The following is a 23,588-nucleotide window of genomic DNA, read 5'->3' on the forward strand; positions in this document are numbered from 1 at the left end:
TTTCTTGCGACAGTTGTACCTCTTAGAAGCTGCTGTTTTCCATTCAGATCTAAACGCTGGACCTGCACCTGTGACCAACTGTATATTCCAAACCACTCCTCGGCTTTATAAATCTGACACTGCTCATAATACATTATTCAGAAAAGGCATCTCTAGTGTGGCTGGCCAGCTACGCTTTCACACATCAGCTAACACAGGCTATTTCTAGACTGAGTGCCTCAAACTGGTCTCCTGGGACCTTTTCCTTCGGGAAGAGATCCACATGTTCTTCACAGGAGACCAGAAAACCAGCACAACGGCCACGGGTCCTCTGGGCATGTAGGTCTTCTCTGTCTCACTAGCACACACTGGCTTGGGTCATCGTCACGCAGTGCACACCTTTGTGCCGTGACAAAGACACAGGGCCAACTCTTCCACTATCTCCGAGTGTAGTGTTTGAACATTTATGTACAGACAAATAAATGAAAAAAAAAAAAAAAAAAAAAAACACAGGCAACTGAACTCCAAAGCAAAACAGAAACTTTGGTCAGATCTATTATTCCGGTTTTGCCAGAGAAAGGCTTTCCCCGAATGTCGCTGGGTGAGCGTGGTCTTATCCCCCTACAGCTCCTATCAGCCAACCTGGTGGTCTTAACGTTCATCACTGTGGACTCAAAACAGCTAAAACTGGGAATTTTCCAGGCCCAGTTTGGCAGTAGGGCTTCTGTAGGCAGTGAGGTAAGCGGATCACACGTTCCGTGGCTGATCTGTGTGAGCCGCAGCTTGGTGCTGGGGGACACCAGCTTCAGCTTTGCAGGAAAGCCGTGTTTAAAGAGTAGCCTCCAGTCCTGCTGGCCCAGTGCTTTTGCCATCAGGGACCTGACAAGGTTTAGGGTGAGGTGAGCGATGGTGACAGTATCCCTGGGCCTGGATACTGTGCGCCGCCCTGACCGTGTCTGGCAGCCTCTCCACCTGGCTACTGAAGCCAGTCAGGTGTGGGGGCTGCAGACTGTCCTCCTGCCGTCGGGTGGCTGAGGGATCCCCTGTGTGCCAGCATCAGAGGCCAAGTTCTCTAGCTCTCTGGTTTGCAGTTTTTAGTTTAGTTTTTTTTTTTTTTTAAGATGACCACAAGAAGTTTTACATTATTATATTCAGACAAATAACCATTTAGTTACTCTATTTCAGAGCACTGAAAAAACCAAGTAGCAACAGAAGACAGACTTACAAGGGCACTAAGTCTCTGGTCACTCAAGGACCAATCAAAGGAATGTGCTGTTAGGCCAGAAAGGAGTCTCTGAAGCAAATGATTGGAAGGAAAACAAAAAATCTAAGGAAATACAAGCTGAAAAGTTTCCATTTACAATAACCAAGGGAAAGAAGGACCCGACATGATATAAAATCCCAAATAAGAGCTTTCCGCTGAGGCAGGTTTCTGAGCATGGAAACGTAACACTGGTAGGGACTGGACCGGACCACAGTCTGCCCAGGCCCCGCCTCGGCCCTTCTCGCCGACTCCAGCACGGGAAATACTCTCATCGTCCCGGAGCAAAGATGAAATCAAGGGCCTGCCGTTCGGCCGCTGCGACGTTTGGATGCCACAAATCCACCATGAAAACCACCCGTGGGCCATCCTCTGCTGAACCTGTTGGGGGAGGGAGGGGTGAGAGGAGAGGTTCAAACCACCCTGGAGTCAGGACCCAGGATCCAGGCAGGGCTGGACTCTATGTGCTCAACTTCGGGGCAGGGACCCCATCCTGTCCCTCGGCTCGGATCAGACCACCTCCTCTCTCATTGAGAACATAAACCTGGCTTCATGGGCTTCTAAGCAGGGTGGACAAAAGGAAATGGGGAGACGGAGGGATCTTTAAGTGGGAATTTTTAGGGCAGTGAAACTACTCTGTATGATACTGTCATGGTAGATCCGTGTCATTATCCATTTGGCAAAACCCACAGAATGGATGGACAACACCAAGAGTGAACCTTAATGTCAACCATGAACTTTAGGTAATAATAACGCGTCAATACTGTGTGTGTGAATATGTGTTATGGGGTGATATGAAGGGGCCTCCTTGGTCCTTTCTGCCTGATTTTTCTGGAAACCTAAAACTTCTCTAAAAAAATAAGTCTATTCATTGAAAAAAAGGAAGTGGGAAAGGCAGCCACTCACCTTCATGGAACGCAGCATGCAGGAAAGAGTCATCAAAGAGAAGGCAGCGCCCTTCTGCCCAGCACTGGGGCTCTCCCCCCACCACCAGCTCACAGCCATTTGGAGTTTTCAGACCTTGTAGGAAAACCAGAGAAAGGAGAGTGAAGGCAGGCAAGATTCAGGGAAGGCCAGGAGGTAGGGGGTGATTTGCCTTAGTGAGAGTTTTTGACTTCTAAAGCAACTGACCTGCCTCATCCCTCTGGAGCCCGTGCTATGGTCTGAAGGCTTGTGTCCCTGCAAAATTCCTATGTTGAAACCTGACCCCAAGGTGATGGTGTCAGGAGGTGGGGCCTTTGGAAAGTGATCAGATCATGAAGGTGGGGTCCTAATAAATGGGAGTAGCACCCTTATAAAACAGGCCCAAGGGAGCTTCTTTACCTCCTTTTGCATCTTTTTTTTTTTTTTTTTTTTTGAGACGGAGTCTCTCTCTGTTGCCCAGGCTGGAGTGCAGTGGTGTGATCTCAGCTCACCGCAACCTCCGCCTCCCGGGTTCAAATGATACTCCTGCTTCAGCCTCCGGAGTAGCTGGGAGGCACTGGAGTAGCTTACAGGCACCCGCCACCTCACCCGGCTAATTGTTTTGTTTTGTTTTGTTTTGTGAGACAGAGTCTCACTCTGTCGCCCAGGCTGGAGTGCAGTGGCACGATCCTGGCCCACTGGAACCTCTGCCACCCAGGTTCAAGTGATTCTCCTGCCTCAGCCTCCTGAGTAGCTGGGATTACAGGCACCCGCCACTGCGCCAGGCTGATTTTTGTATTTTTAGTAGAGACGGGGTTTCACCAACTCGGCCAGGCTGGTCTTGAACTCCTGACCTCGTGTCCACCCGCCTCGGCCTCCCAAAGTGCTGGGATTACAGGCGTGAGCCACTGCGCCTGGCCGAATTTTTGTATTTTTAATAGAAATGGGGTTCCACCATGTTGGCCAGGCTGGTCTCGAACTCCTGACCTCAAGTGATTTGCTTGCCTCGGCCTCCCAAAGTGCTGGGATTACAGGCGTGTGCCACAGCACCTGGCCTGACATCTTTTTTTTTTTTTTTAGATACAAGGTCTTGTTCTGTTGCCCAGGCTGAAATGCAGTGGTTCCATCATAGTTCACTGCAGCCTCCACCTCCTAGGCTCTAGAGATCCTCCAGCCTCACCCTCTTGAGTAGCTGAGACTACAGGTGTGCACCATCATGCCCAGCTAATTTAAACTTTTTTTTTTGTAAAGATGGGGTCTTGCTATGTTGTCCAGGCTGGTCTCGAACTCCTGGCCTCAAGCTATCCTGCCACCTTGGCCTCCCAAAGTGTTGGGATTACAGGCAAGAGCCACTGCTCCTGGCCACCTCCTTTCACCATGTGAAGTCACAATGAGAAGGTGTCATTTATGAACCAGAAGTAGGCCTTCACCAGACGCCAAATCTGCTGGCACCTTGATCTTGGGCTTCCAGCCTCAGAACTGTGAGTTCTATATTTCTGTTGTTTATAAGCCACCATCTAGATCCTCACTGCGCTCTTGGCAAAAATTCATTCCTTCATTGGCTTCATCTATTCTGGGTCATGGATTCCTTTGATGAAAGTCACAGACTGACATTTGTACTACACTCTGAAGCCCAACCAGGGAACCCCCAGAAATCCAGGGAGGTTGGGTTTAGAACCCTGCCTTACCCAGTAACTGTGTTTACTGTAGTCTCCCCTCTAGGACTATCTCAGTTGCGATTAAAGAATCAAAGGCTCACACAGTGTTCTCCTCCTTGGGTTCTAGCCTTTTAATCTGTTTTGAGGCTGGAGGATGGCGTGCTCTTCGTCTGCCCTCATTCTGGGAAACTGGAGGACACTTCTAAGGTAATGGCTTAGGTTCAAGAGGAAACAGACTGGCAGCTTTGTAAGAAGCCATATGCTTGGCTGGGCATGGTGGCTCACACCTGTAATCCCAGCACTCTGGGAGGCCGAGGGGTGGGCAGATCGCATGAGGCCAAGAGTTCGAGACCAGCCTGGTCTCAAACATGGTGAAACCCTCTCTCTACTAACAATCCAAAATGAGCCGGGCATGGTGGTAGATGCCTGTAATGCCAGCTACTCGGGAGGCTGAGGCATGAGAATTGCTTGAACCCAGGAGGCGAAGGTTGCAGTGAGCTGAGATTGCGCCACCGCACTCCAGCCTGGGTGAATCGCACCGCTGCACTCCAGCCTAGGCAACAGAGTGAGACTCTGTCTCAAAAATAAAATAAAAATAAAAATAAAAAAGAAGCCGTATGCTTCAAAGGCCAGTGGGGTCCGGTTGGAACACTGCCATGTGTGACCCTCAGTCGCCCTTTCCAACACAAGGGTCTGCAGAAACACGTGGCCCCCATCACTACCTTGATGTCCAGAAAAGAAGGGGCCACTGTGGCTGTCTAACGATTTCAGAAGGGGTCGGTCAGCCCAACAGCTCTCAGGAAGGCCCACCCAGGGGGAAGCAGAGTGCTGGCAGAGGAGCTGGGATGGGTGGTGGTCTCGTCTGTCTTCAGTGACTCACTGTGACCACAATGACCCTGGGCAAGTTGGCATTCCCCTCTGATTTAATATCCTTTAGCATAAAAATGAAATAGCTTTCCTTCCAGCAGCCAGAGTATTTTAATGTATTCTTTGAACCAGAAATAATGGTTCCAGGAAGTACGTTCAGAGTAATAATTCAAATAAAGAGGCCACATGGAGGAGAGAGAAGGACAGAGGACTTGGGGACAGAAGACTGGTTGTGACCCTTATGTGCTGTGTGACTTTGGGCAAGTCACTCAGCCTCTCTGAGCCATACCCTCACCTGTAAAGAGGGGACATTAGCATACTGAACCTTCCAGGGCTGCTATGGGACTTTTATCCTTGTTACCAATAACTGAAGACCTACTGTGTCTTCCTACTCAGCTTTGTGCTAAATACACACTTAACAGGCATCACTTCACCCACTTTCCAGATGGGGTAACTGCAAAGTTAAATGACCTGCTAAAAAGTTACCATTTAGTGTTGCTGAGTCAGCCTGACTCCAAAGAACAGGCTGTTATAAAACTGGACATGATGGTATAAATGCTAGTTGTTATACTATTAACAGAGGAATTAAAGTGATTGTGGATTTTTCGATTTTTCTTTATTATTATTTTTTTGAGACAGAGTCTCGCTCTGTCACCCAGGCTAGAGTGCAGTGGCATGATCTCAGCTCACTGCAGCCTCTGCCTCTCAGGTTCAAGCGATTCTCCTGCCTCAGCCTCCCGAGTAGCTGGGATTACAAGCATGCACTATCATGCCCGGCTAATTTTTGTATTTTCAGTAGAGATGGGGTTTCACCATGTTGGCCAGGCTGGTCTCGAACTTCTGACCTCAAGAGATCCACCTGACTCGGCCTCCCAAAGTGCTGGGATTACAGGCTTGAGCCACTGTACCTGGCCTGATTGATGATTTTCTTGTAGTTAACAAGTGTGATAGTTAATACTGAGTGTCAACTTGATTAGGTTGAGGGATACAAAGTATTAATCCTGGGTGTGTCTGTGTGGGTGTCGCCAAAAGAGATTAACATCTGAGTCAGTGGGCTGGGGAAGGCAGATCCACCCTTAATCTGGCAGGCACAATCTAATCGGCTTCCAGCAAATATAAAGCAGGCAGAAAAACATAAAAAAGTGAGACTGGCCTAGCCTCCCAGCCTGTATCTTTCTCCAGTGCTCGAAGCTTCCTGCCCTCAAACATCGGACTCCAAGTTCTTCAGCTTTGGAACTTGACTGGCTCTTCTTGCTCCTCAGCTTGCAGACAGCCTATTGTGGGACCTTGTGATTGTGTGAGTTAATACTTAATAAACTCCCCTTTATATATATATACACATATATATATACATATCCTATTAGTTCTGTCCCTCTAGGAGGACCCTAATATATTTCAACTCTCAATAGTACATTTCATTAAATCAGCTGAGACCGCTCATCCTGACAGAAGCCATGATTTCCCGCTATGGTTAACAGCAGCTGGGGGAGTCAGGGCTGTAAAGACGCCCAGATGGAGGGACTCAGAGGCTACGTTTTCCTTTTGCGTGTGCCCCTACTGGCTGGTTCAGGAGGCGAAGGCCTTTAGGAATGGGCAATTCTCTGCAGGCACAGACACCCCAGGGTTTCAGAAAGAAGCTCCCCTTTCTCTGGACCACTAAATGATTCATCGCCAGGCGCCATGGTGCGATAGAAAAAGGGCCTGGCCTGCTGGCTTGACACCCCCCTGCTTCTTGTTCTCCGCCTCCCCTTCATTCTGCTCCTGCCCCCATTCCTGCCTGTTGCCCACAAACCAGCTTAGTTGGCAGAAAAGCTTAATTCTTCCCTAAACAGATCATTCCAGTGGCTCTTGGGGACAGTGACAGGTCCCACACATGGCTTCAGATAGTCCCATACGCTCCTCTATGGCTCCAGTTTTGCTGCTCTGTCCCTACCGAGCCCTGAAGGAGGCAGGAAGGAGGGTAGAGAAAGGGCTCTGTCCACCAGTGGCCCCCACTTCAGGCGGCTGGCAACCGGGCACTCAGGGTGGGCAAGGGGAACATGAGCTGATCTACTGTTACCACCTGGCTAGACCACCTAGAAATCTGATGACACGCAGAAAAGAAACAGAAGAGTCTAATTGTGCTTCTTTAGATAGAATTTGCTGAACATATTCATGCATTTTCATGAAGTATCTGCCTCCCTGGTAACATCTGCCTGGTGAGTTTCAGAGGAGTTTCAGAGGTGGTTTTCTGGAAGTTTGTGGCAGTGCAGTTGGAATATCCCAGCATTGTGTACGATGCTGAGTGGGGGGTGGGCCTGAAGCTGTCCTGTGGTCCCATATGAAGTCGGGACTGGGTGATGCCACCTCTAGAAGTAGCTCACAGCAGGGCTCAGCAAATATGTCTCGAACAAATGGGCTGTGTTAGTGACAAGCAGTGGCTGGGGCTTCAGTGGTCCACAGGGACCATTCCATCAGTCACAGCTCAGGCAGAAGGCAGAAGAAAAGAAAGCACTGGCATTTCAAGAGCACAGTTCTGGAACTGCAGGTGCCTTCACCTTCAGCCAGGTAACCAGCAGAGGTGTGGCCACCAGGTACACACCAAGCTTATCCTGCTTCTGACTTCATTCTCTGGACTCCCTCTCTGTCAACACACAAGGTCACATAAATCCGACACACCTTTGTTTCCTTCCTGGGTGGATATTAATGTGGGCATGACAGTGTAAAGAAGGAAACGCTGAGAAAACCCAACCAGGGAGCTCGCCTTGGCCATGAAGAACAAGCCACACCACAGTGGGACGTCTTCCAAAGTTTCCTGCCATCTACGGGAACGTGGAGGGCCTACTTTTTCTGGCAAGTACCTAGCTGAGCTGAGAAGGGAATGACAGGCCACAGGCCACAGTGTGAGCCAGCGTGGGCATGTTTTACACACACACACGCACACACACACACTCATGCATGCATATCATACAGATGAACAACAAGCGTTAATCTACAGAAAGCAAACCCCAGATTTTCCTTGCTACCATCGCTTCCTACTCACACCTGTTTGAAATTCTGCCACATCGGTCCTCAAATGCCCTTCCCCAGATGTCATTCTGAAGTTTTAAAACAACACATAAAGGCAAACCTTTCAAAAGAAGAGCATCACTCCCCATTGCCCACGGCCTCCATTCTCAAGCCTGGCATCAAGGGCCTCTGAGGTTTGCTCCCACCTGACCTGTCCAACCTCAGCCCACACTACTGGCCTCCCCAGCAAGCCTAGACCCGGCTTCCCCAAGCCCCAGGGGACGACTCCACTCCCTCGCTCCACCCTGGAGGCACCTGATTTCTGTGTGGGGATCCTCCAGTGTCAGACCTACCTCCCCAGGGCACCCTGTCTGCAGCCGAGTGAGGCTTGGGGCCTCACACAGCAGTTTTGTTAATGACCATCACCTGGATTATCATCCCATCACTTAGATTAGCTTACTGTCCACTGCCCTCTACCTGCCAAGCATTTTACACATATTACTTCCCACTCCTCAAAACAGCCCGCAAGTGGGAATCATCATCTTTGTTTTAGAGAGGAGAAAACGGAGGCTTAAGGAGGTTCAGAGCCCTGCCCAAGGTCACTCAGCAAATGGGGCGAGGCCAGAACCTGAGTTGAGATCTGTTTGCTTCCAAAGCCTGTTCCTTTCCCACTGTTTCCTGGGGGCAGGGTCCATGTCTTATGGATCATTTTTCACATGGTCCAACACAGTCCTTGATAATAGCTCCCATTCATCAAATGCTGTCACATGCCAGGCACCCTGCCAAGGGGCCATGTAAGATGCCACTCATTGAATCCTCTCAACAATCCTGTGAAGTAAGTACCATCTCCCCATTTTACAGATGAAGAGGCAGGGAGAGACTCAGTGACCTGCTCGAAGTCTCACGGCTGATTGCTGACCGGGAATTCAGGCCACCTCCCCCAGAGCCTCCACCCGGTCCGCCCTTTACTCTTGAAATTCCTACCATGTCAATTGCTCAAATCTAGTTATATTTCTTTCTTTTCTTTCTTTTTTTTTTTTTTTTAGTGCAGTGACATCCTCCATCCAAACCACATCTTACTCAGAACCCCCACACAGACAGCAGGAGAAGCAGAGCTGCTGAGGGTGAAGAGGGCTCGGGGCCCCCAGCTCCGGCTCTTTCCCAGGCAGCCCTGAGGCTCCTCAGCAGAACATGGTTATGAAACTCCCACTCCAATCCATGCACAAGGTTCCTTCTGCTGCTCTTCCTTCCTCCCTACTGAAGCTGAGGCAGCGTTGTGAACTTTCTAAAGCTGGACGCTACCGAGGATGTCTCTGCACACTCTAATCTGAGATGCTAACCGGTGATGCCACCATCCCAGAGACGAGCTTTTTATCGCCACTCACCAGGAATAAGGCATTCTGGGGAACTAATATCTCCATGATCAAGTTGTTTTAAGCCTGTGTGCATTTTTAGGCTCTGTGTGCATATATACAATACACATTATCTGATTTGATCCTCAGAATAACTCTTTAGGGGAAGATCTTTTTACCTCCACTTCCCAAATGGTGAAATTGAGGCTCAGAGAGGTGAAATGACTTGCCTACAGTAGCACAGCTCGTGGTGGGGCCAAGATGCAAACAAAGGCCGTCTCCAGACTTTGTTTGCAAAACCACAGCCACACACACAGTACGCATAAGACCAATTTTCTCAGAATCGGAGTAAAACAAGCTTATCACCAAGGATCATTTCATCCTTGATGACTGCAAAGATGCTTAAATATCTTTCACAGCCTCCTGGACATCATTATGAAGCTCGGTAATCATTTTAACAAGTCTTTGGCTCTAGAATGACACTGTCCCCATACGGTAGCCACTAGCCGTATGTGTCACTGCTATTTAAATTAAATTAAAATTTAGTTCCTCAGTTACAGGAGCCACGTTTCAAGCACTCAATTAGTCACATGTGTCTAGTGGCTACCATTTTCGACAATGAAGGTGGAGAACATTTCTGTCACTGCAGAAAGTTCTTTGCACAGAGCTGCTGTCAGAAATTAGGTTTGCACTGATCACAAGATTTCTTTTTGACTCAATCTCTGCTGTCAAAATTATTTACATGCAATTCATCGGTTTTTGCTAAAAGTGAAAAATGAGAAAAGGCACAATTCTGACCATTTGAGCTTTCGCAATGCTTTGATGGAGAGGGGCTGAGCTTGCAAATGTGCATGCCGGGAGACCCCCGTCCCTGCAACATACCTAAATGGCATCGGATGCGGATGTTGGTGGGTCCATAGTGCTCCGTTATCACAGTCCCAGGGCTCAGCACAGAGATGCACGCGTTCCCAAAAACATTGTTCCCAATACAGGTCCGAAGGCTTCCGAGCAAGCGGTACGTCCGTGGGCACTTCCTACAGTTCCTGGGAACACAAACCCCCTGATTGACCAAGTAAAAGGTGAACCACTCCCCGCTGGGTGTGCTGTTCATTTTCCATCCTTGCGGGAGGCTGCAGTTTGAGAAAGCTTTGTAGAGCGTCTCAAACTCGCACAGGATGGTCTGGAAGTTCCGTTCCAGCACTTCCACGTCATGTTTCTGTGCGTCCCGGGAGAAATAGGGCGTGGTGGGCAGGTCGGGCAGGAAGAAGACCTCGGGCTTCTGGATGGAGGGCCGGCTGTTGAGGTACCGGCCCTGCTCACGGATGCCCTTGTGGATGCGGCCCATGCCAGACCAGGAGTAGCGCTTGGCGTACTCCTGCAGGTTGTGGTACAGCTTCTGGTTGAGGCCCTCGTTGTGGGTGCAGCGCACGCACTCGGGGGACTGGCAGTACACGTAGCCATTCTGTAGCCCGTTGGCATCGGCAGCCTGCATGAGGGAGTTGACGGAGACGTAGGGCCGGGGCTGCTCCCTGCCCACGTGATAACAGTACCACACGAACAGGACCAGGAGGCAGGCCACAGTGATGACAGCGGTGGTGTCGCAGTCCCGCACGGACTGGATGCCGGTGGCGATGCAGTCCCTCAGGCCATCCAGCGACCAGCTCCAGGCCACCAGCCACTCGAGCGACATCTTGGGGGAGTCCTTACTGGGGGTGTGAAGCAAGATCAGACAATCAGTCCTCGGGGGTCCCAAGGGTACCCACACCATGCAGATTAGCGTGGGGGGGAAGGAGCGGCTGGGGCAGGGGGAGGCATGGCTGCCACCAATCCTCAGATCCTGCCAGGGGCGGCATTGATGAACGACAAGGTTGGCCGTGCCCACTGCTCCACTTTCAGGCAAAAGTCACTGCAGTGGGGTGGAAGAGGCTGGTTTTTGTCACATTATCAAGTGCCGTCGGTCCCTGTGAAAGGATTTGTTTAGGAAAACCAAACCTGGGATGAAAAAAAAAATCAACATAAATTTTACACCTGGAAAAGTCCTCAACTGAAATGTAAAGTGTTAGATCGTTCTGTAGGATCCTAGTTGGTGGGGGTCACACTTTGCAATCTTGTGTATTCCCTCCCCATTCTACTGCCACCCCCATTTCCCAAAAGGCCAGTAGTATTTCATCTGCATCAAGTACTGCTTATAATTACAGTGGTCCCATCTGCTTTGTGCTCTCCATAGGAGGTGCTATTATCCCCATTTTACAGATGAGAAAACTGAGGCTCAGCGAAGTTACATAACTCACGAGAGTTATACAGCCAGGGCAGAGACTCAAACCCCATCTGACTTCAATGCCCATGTCTATCCATTTTGCTGTGCTATTTCATCATAGGTATTTAATCAATGCTTATACTCCTGTAATCGCTGTACCTTTAATTCAAAAGAATCCTGGACTCAAAAGCATCTTAAAAATGGCAAAGGGACTTAAAAATTGCATATTCTCCATTTCACTTTCTCTTTGCAAGCATTTCATCATCCTTATTTCATTCTGTTGCCCTTCTAACAGAGGTTGGGCTAATATCAAGTTGGAAGAGGAAGTAGGCACTCTTGAGGTCATGCCTGCGGCAGACAAAGGGCATTTTCTGTCTACCCACTTGCAGACTACCTATGGCCTCACCCATAGGGTCATGAAAGGAAAACAAGGGAAGTAGAATGAAAATAAAAGCCCTTCCAGGCCTTTGCCTCAGTTTCCCACAGCCAACAGCATCTCCAAAACAGCCAGAAGCGCTTTGCCACTTACCTAGCTGGAGGTTAGGGACAGGGCCCGGAACCCTCATTGTCCTAATAACCTAAAAGGGCCTGAATGTCATGCTGCCTAAGTCTCTCAAACCCCAGCCGTGTTTCCCAGCATTCTCCAAAACCTTTTGTTCATCCTGCTTCTTCTAATATAATGAGAACAGCCAGGTCTCTGCTTCTACAAGTCTGATACTCAGGGAGCACAATTTCGAATATCTCTTTCGTACTCTACCGTCTCACAGCTTAAAAAATGGAAAAGTTGTACCCTACCTTTACCCAGGGACTAAATTTGGCCTGAAAATTCTTGCAGCATCGTAGCAGAGAGGAGCCAAATTAGAGATGGGCCCAGTTGAGGATTCATCCCAACCTTGGGCAGATCACTTCTCCTAAGCCTGTTTCTCTTCTTTTGAGACGGAGTTTCACTCTTATCACCCAGGCTGGGGTGCAATGGTGCCATCTCGGCTCACCACAACCTCCACCTCCCAGGTTCAAGTGATTCTCCTATCTCAGCCTCCTGAGTAGCTGGGATTACAGGCATGCGCCATCACGCCCAGCTAATTTTGTATTTTTAGTAGAGATGGGGTTTTTCCATGTTGGCCAGGCTGGTCTTGAAATCCCAACCTCAGGTGATCTGTTCACCTCAGCCTCCCAAAGTGCTGGGATTACAGGCATGAGCCACTGCGCCCGGCTGCCTCAGTTTCTTTATCCATGAAATGGGGTTTGTGTTCATCTCACTGGATGAAGATGAATGATGGCGGATGGACAGCACTTACGACCACATCATAATGAGCACCCAATATATGCAGGTGATGGCTAGGATGGGTGGCATCCCATAATGAATAGCTAGCGTTCCAAAGGTGGGGCATGGGAGAAAGATATCGCAAGACTCAGAATTCCAACAGTTAAGGGTAAATCCTGGACACTCTTGTTCCCTCATGTATTGAGTGGCTTTTTTGTCCCCAGACTTGCTAAGCTAAAAATGAAAGGGAAACCTTAGGTGCTCATTAACTGCCTACTTGCTTTTTCCCAGTTTCGGTTGAATAATCACTTGACTATAATGTTTAGTAAGTCGAAAACACACATGCTGAATATTCATGGAAATTTTTTATGTTTCTAGGAAAAATACAAGAGTGGGGAGGTTAGAAGCTAAGTTGTTTTTTGTTTGTTTTTTTTTTCTTTCCCACACATTCTCAATTTCTTCTCAGATTCAGGAGAAGAGGAAAAGGCTATGACTCACTGGAGGTTAAGAAACCCCTTCATCCCCCTGTTTCTCTCCTTGTTAGACCATAAACTGGCAGCTGTTACCTCTTTAGGAAAAGGAAAGAAAATCCAGATGAAAGATGTTTTGTTTGCAAGCCACCTCCCAAACAGAATCCCAGAGTTCCTGAAATTCAGTGTGAAACAATCATCTATGTGATACCAAGCACTTTTACTAAAAGGATTTCCCCCATCACTGAGCTAAACCCCTAACTGGAACTTTTCAACTGAGTCTGTCAGGAGGAAAGGTTTTTTTCTTAAACGTTCTAAGAGTGAGATGGTGATAATTTAACAAGCACCTGTAAAGTGTTAGTTCCCATCAGCCCTGCTAATCACTTAAGTCAAGCAAAATGCAGACACAGAAAACAGGGTGGATGATGGAGAAACCTCTCCACTGGACAACCCAGCCCTGTACTCTTCTCAGGAAAGCCTCCCTCTGTACTAAGCCAGCCATGAGCCCTCTCTAAGGCTGAGCTGTAAGCAAAAGAATGTAAAAGATTCTGAACCCCAGCTTCCGACCCTCCTCCCAAGATCATAAATAGCACTGAGAGCTCAAGTTAGGACTTTTCATACCTGTCAGTCACTTTGAGCCAAAATATGCCAATAGGCCCCTGCACCCAGAGGTGGATTTACAAGCTCAAAACTGAACTATGACAATAAAAGAAACACTTACATTTGCAGAGTGACTGGCAGTTTATTAAGCACTGCTTCAAACATTTGATCCTCACAGCTACCTAGTGACAACTCCCCATTTCCCCAGTGGGGAGAGGAGAGAGTCTCCCCTGACAGCTCCTTGCCCAGTGACCACCGTAGCTTCCAGCTTCCTTCACACATCTGTTCATTGTCATCTGTGTTATTTCTTTCCTCATCAGGGATGGGGACATCTCATTGCAGCTCTACACTTTAATAATATGCAACCCCAGATCTTCCAGCTCAGTTGCCTCTGGGGAATTGAGTCCAAATCCATGGCTAGTTGGAGAGCAAGTCCAATCCAAGACAACTTCTCACACCATGAACACCTGGGAGAGCCGGTCTCAGGCCTGACCTGGTCAGCCTAGTTCAGATGTCCGTTCCCAGAGGCTGCCTAATGCCAAAGAGTGTCTGCTCACCCTCAGGATGAGGCCAAGTCACCCTGGAAGACCCCAGTGAGCAGCACTGGGCAAGGTGTGTGATGCCTGTCACCCTCTCCACTCAGGAGCCAGAGAGATGCCGTGGGGCCAGCCCTTCCCGGTGCAGACCTGGGGACCTTCCCTCTCTTGGCCAGCTTCTCAGCACCCACCTGCCCTGGAGAGTGGGAAAGAGGGGAGGGCTGAAGATGGGTTAGCACAGATGGTGACCACCAGGAGATCAGGGGAGGAGGGGGATGGGATGATGGAAAGGTGATGTTGCCAGGAAAAGTGGACGATCAGCTCAAGATTGTGGAACGAGGTTTATGGCGCCTGATAATTCGTGGGACAGAGGAGGAGGGTCACCACGTGAAATATGGGAAGTGGGTGATGCTGAGGGCTGGGGGAAGGGACAGGAGGTGAGGAAACAGGGGTCACAGGGGAGGAGGGAGATGGAGGAAGAGACCACGATGGGGCAGGGAAGAGGAGTAGGAGAAGGTCTAGGGAGGGTGATGCCCGGCTCCGAGGCGTTGGCGCTCAGCACGTACGAGCGCTGGCCTCGGCCGGGCCGGGATGCGGGCGCCCGGGTCCCGGAGCATCCTCGGCGGGGGCGGCGGCGGCGGCGCCGGGAAGGGAGGGCCGCGGGCCTGCAGCTGCCGGGCTCCCGCCTCCAACCCCTGTCCTGGGGTCGGCCCGGCCGCGCCGCCCTCCCGCCCCGGCAGCCCCGGGAGACGAAGCTTACCTGCGCCCGGGCACGCGGACGGCTGCCGGGACCCAGGAGACGCCGCCGCCCGAGGGCGCGGACCCGCGGACGCCCCCTGCCCTGCGCCGCGGAGCCGCCGCCCGGCTGCTGCCCAGCCCACGCCGCGGGAGCCCGAGCCGGAGCCCGAGCCCGAGCCCAAGCCGCGCCGGTGCCCCTGCCGGTGCCGACGCCGCGCTGCGCTCCGCGGGGCCGCGAAGACCACAACTCCCACAATGCCGCGCGCGCTGGGCCGCCGGGGGAGGGGGGCACGGGGGGGCGGGGCCTGCGGGGCGGGGCCGGGGACCCCCCTGCACCCGGCACCTGCCCTCGCAGTGCGGGAGGCGACCCGAGGCCGCGCCCGCCGCCGCTCCGGAGGATCCTGGCAGTGCGCCCCGAGACGCAGCGCCCGCCCAGCCCGAGGGTGCGCGCAGGCGGCAACGGGCGTGCAGTCATTCATTAAGAAAGGCTCGCGTCGCTTCCTTCGCTCTTTCGTTTTTCGCTGTGTCTTTCTCTGTTCTCCCTCCCTCTGTCTCTCTGTTCCTCTCTGAGTCGCCCTCGTCTCCATTTCCTCCTTTTCATTCTCTTTCACTTCCCCCCACCTCACTTCTTCTCGCCCTAACTCCTTCTTTCCTTTATTGATGGACTCAACACGGACTTCTGAGGCCCTCAGGCACTTGGAATGAAACCGCAAATCAAACCGGATTCTTAGTCTCATGGAAAACTCATTCTCTCAGTACAGTAATGATGGGCCAGCCTGGGTCCCCGTCCCTGCCTGCTGCGCTGAGCGTGCGCGGTGAGCGCTCAGGCCCGCCCTGCCCTCAATGTGCCACCGTCTAGCGGGAGGGGACCCTCACCCCCAGGTAGGGTTTAGGAGGGGAAGCACAGGCAGGACGGTTGTCTGACCAGGGGACTGATGAGCTGCGAATGGAGGCCCCAAGGAGGCTTCTTGGAGGAGGTGACGTTTGAGCTAAGACCTGGGGGAGACAAGCTAACAGTGGCTACGGGATGTGTTAGGGGCGCCAGGGAAACTGCATGGGTGGGTTCTGGGAGCATAGAGTAGGATGGCTCGCCCACAATCCATCTGTCTCTGTCCCAGACCCACCTCTCGTGTCCCAGAATGTATCTCTAACATGGCCCAGAAGCCACCTCATGTCTGTCCCGGAATCCATTTCTCATCCCTATTCCAGAAGCCACCTTCACCCTGTTCCAGAACCTACCTCCTTCCTGTTCCAGAACCCACCTCCTCCCTGTCCCAGAACCCACCTCCTCCCTGTCCCAGGACCCACCTCCGCCCTGTGCCAGAACCCACCTCTTTACTGTTACAGAACCCACCTCCTCCCTCTTCCAGAACCCATCTCCTCCCTCTTCCAGAACCTACCTTCTTTCTGTCCCAGGACCCACCTCCACTCTGTCCCAGAACCCATCTCCACCCTGTCCCAGACCCCATCTCCACCCTGTCCCAGGACCCACCTCCACCCTGTCCCAGAACCCATCTCCACCCTGTCCCAGAACCCACCTCCACCCTGTCCCAGGACCCACCTCCACCCTGTCCCAGGACCCACCTCCACCCTGTCCCAGGACCCACCTCCACCTTGTCCCAGGACCCACCTCCACCCTGTCCCAGGACCCACCTTCACCCTGTTCCAGAACGTACCTCCTTCCTGTTCCAGAACCCACCTACTCCCTGTGCCAGGACCCACCTTCACCCTGTGCCAGAACCCACCTCCTTCCTGTTACAGAACCCACCTCCTCTCTCTTCCAGAACCCACCTCCTTCCTGTTACAGAACCCACCTCCTCTCTCTTCCAGAGCTCACCTCCTCCCTCTTCCAGAACCCACCTCCTCCCTCTTCCAGAACCTACCTTCTTTCTGTACCAGGACCCACCTCCACCCTGTCCCAGTACGCACCTCCACCCTGTTCAGGAACCCACCTCCTCCCTGTTCCAGAACCCACCTCCTCCCTGTCCCAAGGCTCACCTCCACCCTGTTCGGGAACCCACCTCCTTCCTGTTCCTGAAACCACCTTCACCCTGATCCAGAAGCCACTTTCCCCCTGTTCCAGAACTTACCTCCTTCCTGTCCCAGAACCCACCTCCTCCCTGTTCCAGAACCCACCTCCTCCCTGTCCCAGAACTCACCTCCTCCCTGTTCCAGAACTCACCTCCTCTCTGTCCCAGAACTCACCTCCTCCCTGTCCCAGAACTCACCTCCTCCCTGTCCCAGAACTCACCTCCTCCCTGTTCCAGAACTCACCTCCTCCCTGTCCCAGAACTCACCTCCTCCCTGTCCCAGAACTCACCTCCTCCCTGTTCCAGAACTCACCTCCTCCCTGTCCCAGAACTCACCTCCTCCCTGTCCCAGAACCCACCTCCTCCCTGTTCCAGAACCCACCTCCTCCTTCTTCCAGAACCTACCTTCTTTCTGTTCCAGAACCCACCTCCTCCCTGTCCCAGAACCCACCTCCTCCCTGTTCCAGAACCTACCTGCTCCCTGTTCCAGAACTCACCTCCACCCTGTTCCAGAACTCACCTCCACCCTGTTCCAGAACTCACCTCCTCCCTGTTCCAGAACTCACCTCCTCCCTGTTCCAGACTCACCTCCTCCCTGTTCCAGAACCCACCTCCACCCTGTCCCAGAACCCACCTCCTCCCTGTTCAGGAACCCACCTCCTCCCTGTTCCAGAACCCACCTCCTCCCTGTCCCAAGGCTCACCTCCACCCTGTTCGGGAACCCACCTCCTTCCTGTTCCTGAAACCACCTTCACCCTGATCCAGAAGCCACTTTCCCCCTGTTCCAGAACTTACCTCCTTCCTGTCCCAGAACCCACCTCCTCCCTGTTCCAGAACCCACCTCCTCCCTGTCCCAGAACTCACCTCCTCCCTGTTCCAGAACCCACCTCCTCCCTGTCCCAGAACTCACCTCCTCCCTGTCCCAGAACTCACCTCCTCCCTGTCCCAGAACTCACCTCCTCCCTGTTCCAGAACTCACCTCCTCCCTGTCCCAGAACTCACCTCCTCCCTGTCCCAGAACCCACCTCCTCCCTGTTCCAGAACCCACCTCCTCCTTCTTCCAGAACCTACCTTCTTTCTGTTCCAGAACCCACCTCCTCCCTGTCCCAGAACCCACCTCCTCCCTGTTCCAGAACCTACCTGCTCCCTGTTCCAGAACTCACCTCCACCCTGTTCCAGAACTCACCTCCACCCTGTTCCAGAATTCACCTCCTCCCTGTTCCAGAACTCACCCCCTCCCTGTTCCAGAACTCACCTCCTCCCTGTTCCAGAACTCACCTCCACCCTGTTCCAGAACTCACCTCCTCCCTGTTCCAGACTCACCTCCTCCCTGTTCCAGAACCCACCTCCACCCTGTCCCAGAACCCACCTCCTCCCTCTTCCAGAACCCACCTCCTCCCTCTTCCAGAACCCACCTCCTCCCTCTTCCAGAACCTACCTTCTTTCTGTCCCAGAACTCACCTCTTCCCTGTCCCAGAACCCACCTCCTCCCTGTCCTGGGACCCACCTCCTCCCTGTTCCAAGACCCACCTCCTCCCTGTCCCAGTACCCACCTCCACCCTGTGCCAGAACCCGCCTCCTCCCTGTTCCAGAACTCACCCCCTCCCTGTTCCAGAACTCACCCCCTCCCCGTTCCAGAACTCACCTCCACCTTGTTCCAGAGCTCACCTCCTCCTTGTTCCAAGACCCACCTCCACCCTGTCCCAGTACCCACCTCCTCCCTGTTCCAGAAGCCACCTTCACCCTGTTCCAGAATGTACCTCCTCCCTGTCCCAGAGCCCACCTCCACCATGTCCCAGAACCCACCTCTCATCTCTGTCCCAAAATCCACCTGGTCCCTGACCTAAGAATCTGCCTCTGCTGTGATAGCCTAGAATCCACCTCCTCCCTGTTCCAGAACCCAGTTTGTCATGTCCCAGAACCCACTTCTTCCATGTCCCAGAATACACCTCTCCCATGTCCCAGAATACACCTCTTCCATGTCTTAGACTCTACTTCATCTCTGTCATTTCTCCCCTTTTCTCAACTCCAAAAGAGGAAGAACATTTTTTCTTTTTTATTCTACTAAAATAAACCAAAACACATACATTGGGAAACCATAATATGCACAGATTTGCTCAAAGTGTGGATAATCAACACAGGCATCAGATTGAGAAACATTAAACGGGATGTCTCTCTTCACTGTCAGCCTAAGAGTGGTTGAGCCTGGGTGGGGTGGAGAAAACGGGGTGGGGGGTATTTGATTCATCTCACATTCAGAAAGTTGCTCAAACTTAGAATCCTCCAAAGGCACTCATACATTCTATCACAGTATTATTCTGGCAGGTTTGAAAAAAAAAGATATTTTCTTTTTTTTTTTTTTTTTTGAGATGGAGTCTTGCTCTGTCTCCCAGGCTGGAGTGCAGTGGCGCGATCTCGGCTCACTGCAAGCTCCGCCTCCCGGGTTCACGCCATTCTCCTGCCTCAGCCTCCCGAGTAGCTGGGACTACAGGCACCTGCCACCACGCCCGGCTAATTTTTTGTATTTTTAATAGAGACGGGGTTTCAACGTGGTCTCGATCTCCTGACCTCGTGATCCGCCCGCCTCAGCCTCCCAAAGTGCTGGGATTACAAGCGTGAGCCACCGCGCCCGGCCAAAAAGATATTTTCATATTGTAAATGTGTGTTCCATTCCTGCACCATCTTATCTGTACTGTATTATGAATTAATATTGTCTATTAATCCTATAATTGTCCTTGACCAGTGCGATTATATGATATCTGTAGACCACTGCTCTGCATTTGTTAGTATTTATTTGTTCAATGGCAATATTACTATAAACGCAATTTTGTTAACCTTGCTTACTATTTCTTCATCTTTTTAATTAGCTTGGAGTCTCAATAAATGGAAATGACCTGGGCCTCTGTCAACCCCTGGGAGACCCTAGTAGGTGAATTCTGCAGAAAAAGATATCCATGCCTTTCACAGGGGGATTTTGGGTGAGAGCTCCAGATAAATTGTCACTGTGCTCATGGACAGGCGGAGAGGAGGACCAAGGGCATCTGAATTGCCTGCCTTCAGCTTGGCTGCCACCTGCATCCTCCTGCTCTTGCTGCCTTCTTTAGCGCAGTCATCCTACCCACTCTGAGACTACACAACCTATCATTACACCGTCTCATACACTCACGGGGTCCACTCAACTCCCTCCTCCTACAGATAGGAGCCCAGAGAGAAAACATGCCTTGCTCAATCAAGGTTGCAGCAAGTCAGTGGAAAATGTGCTTGCGGCCAGCTGTGGTGGCTCACACCTGTAATCCCAGCACTTTGGGAGGCCGAGGCCAGTGGATCACCTGAGGTCAGAAGTCCTAGACCATCCTGATCAATGTGGTGAAACCCTATCTCTACTAAAAGTACAAAAATTTTTGTATTAATTTTTGTATTAATTAACTACAGGTGTGGTGGTGCACGCCTGTAGTCCCCGCTACTTTGGAGGCTGAGGCAAGAGAATTGCTTGAACCCAGGAGGCAGAGGTTGTAGTGAGCTGAGATTGCACTACTGCATTCCAGCCTGGGTGACAGAGCAAAACTCTCTGAAAGAAGAAAGAAAGAGAGAAAGAGAGAGGGAGGGAGGGAGGGTGGGAGATGTGCTTGGGTGCATTAAAGAAACTGGTATGATCACTTTGGAGAGCAATTTGGTAGTATTCCTTAAAACAACAACAAATGTGTATACACTGAAACCAACAATTTCGCTATGCTATATCTAACCTAGAGGGATTCTGGGATAGATGAAAGAATAGTTGTTTTTTCATATTACATAATACTGTGAAGCTATTAAAAGCAGGAGCTAGATGTATATATAGCAACGTGGATAAAGCTCCTAGATAAATAATAGGGCAAAAATTAAAAAAAGCAGAATTATGATTGTGGTATGATTTTATCTACATAGCACACACCTGTACACATGTGGGTATACACATGTATTTATATAAAAGCAGGGAAAGCACTAGAAGAACACACTAGTATGTTCTCCTATATAAAATGCAAAATAATTACATGTTTGTAAATGCAAATAATATCCCTCAGAGGAGGCATACCAAATTCATAAGAGTTGTAACTTCAGGGGGGGACCAAGAAGGAAGAAGGAATTGGGAGCAGTAGGCAAGGGAAACTCCAGCATTTTTTGTGATGTTTTAATTTAATATTTTCAATGGTGTTTAAATACTCTGGAACAACATGCAGAAAGTTGCTGGGACCACGTCACTCTCCTATCCCTCAACCACTTGGTTTTCTTTAGTTAAGACAGCCATTATAACAAATTTCTTATTCATCTTTTCAGGAATACGCTTTACATTTGCAAATATTTGGAAATAGCTTAACTTTTAACTTTTAAAAAGTAAGTTTAACTTTTAAAAAATAAGTATTAGTATGTTATTTGTGATATTAAAATGGTTTTTAAAGCCGGGCATGGTGGCGCACACCTGTAATCTCAGCTACTTGGGAGGCTGAGGTGGGAGGATTATTTGAGACTAGGATTTCAAGACCACCCTGGGCAACATAGTGAGAGCTTGTCTCAAAAAAATTTTAAATAAAAGAAAAATTTTATTCACATTAAATGCTATTTTTCAAGAATGTAGAATTGTTCAACATCAGAAAGTATTTTAATAGAATTCATTCTATTAACAAAGTAAAGGAGAAGAATGACACCATGATCTCAACAGATGCAGAAAAAGCATTTGACAGAAGTCAAACATCCATTTATGATTAAAACTCCTAGAAAACTGGGAATATAAGAAAACTTTAGGCCAGGCACAGTAGCTCACACTACAGGTGTGGTGGTGTACACCATAGCACTTTGGGAGCCTGCGGTGGTGGATCACCTGAGGCCAGGAGTTTGAGACCAGCCTGGCCAACATGGTGAAACCCCATCTCTACTAAAAATACAACAACAACAAAAAATTAATTGGGCATGGTGGCAGGCGCCTGTCATCCCAGCTACTCAGGAGGCTGAGGCAGGAGAATTGTTTGAACCTGGATGCAGAGGCTGCAGTGAGCCCAGATCACGCCATTGCACTCCAGCCTGGGCAACAAGAGTAAAACTCCATCTCAAAAAAAAAGAAAAGAAAACTTTAAAAAATTGGATAAAAGGTATCTGTCAAAACCTACCATGCTACAGGTTAATATTCTTCATGAGTACAGACACATGCATCATTAACAAAATAATAACTAATCAAGCAACATTAGGAAACATAACATGTGTGTATAATGAAGAATTTAGCTTGTCTTTGTCCCCAGTTCTTAACCCCTAAACCTTTATAATTTCTTGAATAATAAGTGTGTCTTTGTTATTTGTGCATTTGTGGTAGACCTCTCAGGCCCTACTTGATAGTTTGTAATAATGCGATAACTCAGGATGGGGGTTGGCCACACCAGAAAGACCAATCATGTGATTAGAGGGTTGAGACTTTGAGCTAAATGGTATCATCTCAAGGGAAGGGAGGGGGACTGGAGATTGAGTTCAATGATATAGCTGGTGATTCAGTCAATCGTATCTACATAATGAAGCCACAATAAAAACTCTGGACACTGAAGCTTGGGTAAGCTTTCCTGGTTAGCCATACTTTTAGAGTATTGCCACACTTTGATGCCCAGAGATCAATGTGTCCTTTATGTTTCAAACCCTCTCAGGCTTTGTTCTATGTATGTCTTCTTTTGGCTGGTTCCAATTTCTATGCTTTGCTGTAATAAAACTGTAATTGTAAGTATATTGCTTTCCTGAGTTCTGTGACTCGTTTTTCTGAGTTATCAAACCTGAGGAAGTCTTTTGGGATGCTCAAACTTGTCACCAGCTAGTATGAAATGAGGATGGCCCTAGGGACCCCTAGATGTGCTGCTGGTATCTGAAGTGAGGGCAGTCTTGTGGAGAACTCTGCCCTCATATTTGCAGCTTGGCACTCATTGCAACATCCTATGGCCAAGTGGGGCTTATCTCGGGAATGCAAGGTTGGTTCAACATTTGAAAATTAATTATCGTAGTTTACCTTATTGACAGAATTTCTTTTAAAAACCCCTATAATCCCCTTTTGGCTTTCTGAGCAGCACCATGGTGGTTGGCAAGAACAAGCACCTTATGAAAGGTGGCAAAAAGGGAGCCAAGAAGAAAGTGGTTGATCCATTTTCTAAGGAAGATTTGTACAATGTGAAAGCACCTGCTATGTTCAGTATAAGAAATATAGGAAAGACCCTAGTCACCAGGACCCAAGGATCCAAAATTGCATCTGATGGCTTCAAGGGTCATGTGTTTGAAGTGAGTTTTGCTGATTTGCAGAATGATGAAGTTGCATTTAGAAAATTCAAGTGATTACTGAAGATGTTCAGGGCAAAAGCTGCCTGACTAACTTCCATGGCATGGATCTTACCCATGAAAAAATGTGTTCCATGGTCAAAAATGGCAGACAGTGACTGAAGCTCATGTTGATGTCAAGACTACCAGTGGTTACTTGCTTTGTCTGTTCTGTGTTGGTTTTATTAAAAAATGCAACAATCAAATATGGAAGACTTCTTATCTTTAGCATCAACAGGTCCACCAAATCTGGAAGAAGATGATGGAAAACATGACCTGAGAGGTGCAGACTAACGACTTGAAAGAAGTAGTCAATAAATAGACTCCAGACAGCATTGGAAAAAACATAGAAAAGGCTTGCCAATCT

The 23,588-nt window shown here is 49.8% G+C and overlaps 2 protein-coding genes and 1 long non-coding RNA gene across 4 annotated transcripts; 2 read left to right on the forward strand and 1 right to left on the reverse strand.

Moving 5' to 3' along the window:
- Window positions 1-1,111: 1,111 nt before the first annotated feature.
- Window positions 1,112-15,119, reverse strand: ASPHD2 (aspartate beta-hydroxylase domain containing 2). Of its 2 annotated transcripts, XM_055254065.2 has the most exons (5): window positions 14,896-15,119; window positions 13,721-14,331; window positions 9,891-11,000; window positions 2,147-2,260; window positions 1,112-1,621 (listed from the first exon to the last, which is right to left on the reverse strand). In XM_055254065.2, exons 3-5 carry the CDS (start codon window positions 10,774-10,776, stop codon window positions 1,512-1,514), a joined length of 1,110 nt encoding a protein of 369 aa, XP_055110040.1. In that variant the 5' UTR covers window positions 10,777-11,000; window positions 13,721-14,331; window positions 14,896-15,119; the 3' UTR covers window positions 1,112-1,511. The 2 variants fall into 2 exon arrangements, with proteins under 2 accessions (XP_055110040.1, XP_055110038.1); XM_055254063.2 differs by lacking the exon at window positions 13,721-14,331 and having other exon boundaries at window positions 14,896-15,068.
- Window positions 3,516-7,573, forward strand: LOC129468477 (uncharacterized). The gene is made up of 4 exons (XR_010116928.1): window positions 3,516-3,624; window positions 3,929-4,008; window positions 5,851-5,965; window positions 7,369-7,573. It is a non-coding gene; the product is annotated as an uncharacterized lncRNA (long non-coding RNA).
- A 7,862-nt stretch (window positions 15,120-22,981) lies between the features above and the next one.
- Window positions 22,982-23,358, forward strand: LOC129467854 (small ribosomal subunit protein eS1-like). The gene has a single exon (XM_063624006.1). It carries the CDS (start codon window positions 22,982-22,984, stop codon window positions 23,237-23,239), a length of 258 nt encoding a protein of 85 aa, XP_063480076.1. The 3' UTR covers window positions 23,240-23,358.
- Window positions 23,359-23,588: the final 230 nt, after the last annotated feature.

This window comes from Symphalangus syndactylus, chromosome 18 (assembly GCF_028878055.3).
Source record: "Symphalangus syndactylus isolate Jambi chromosome 18, NHGRI_mSymSyn1-v2.1_pri, whole genome shotgun sequence".
Taxonomy (NCBI): Eukaryota; Metazoa; Chordata; class Mammalia; order Primates; family Hylobatidae; genus Symphalangus; species Symphalangus syndactylus.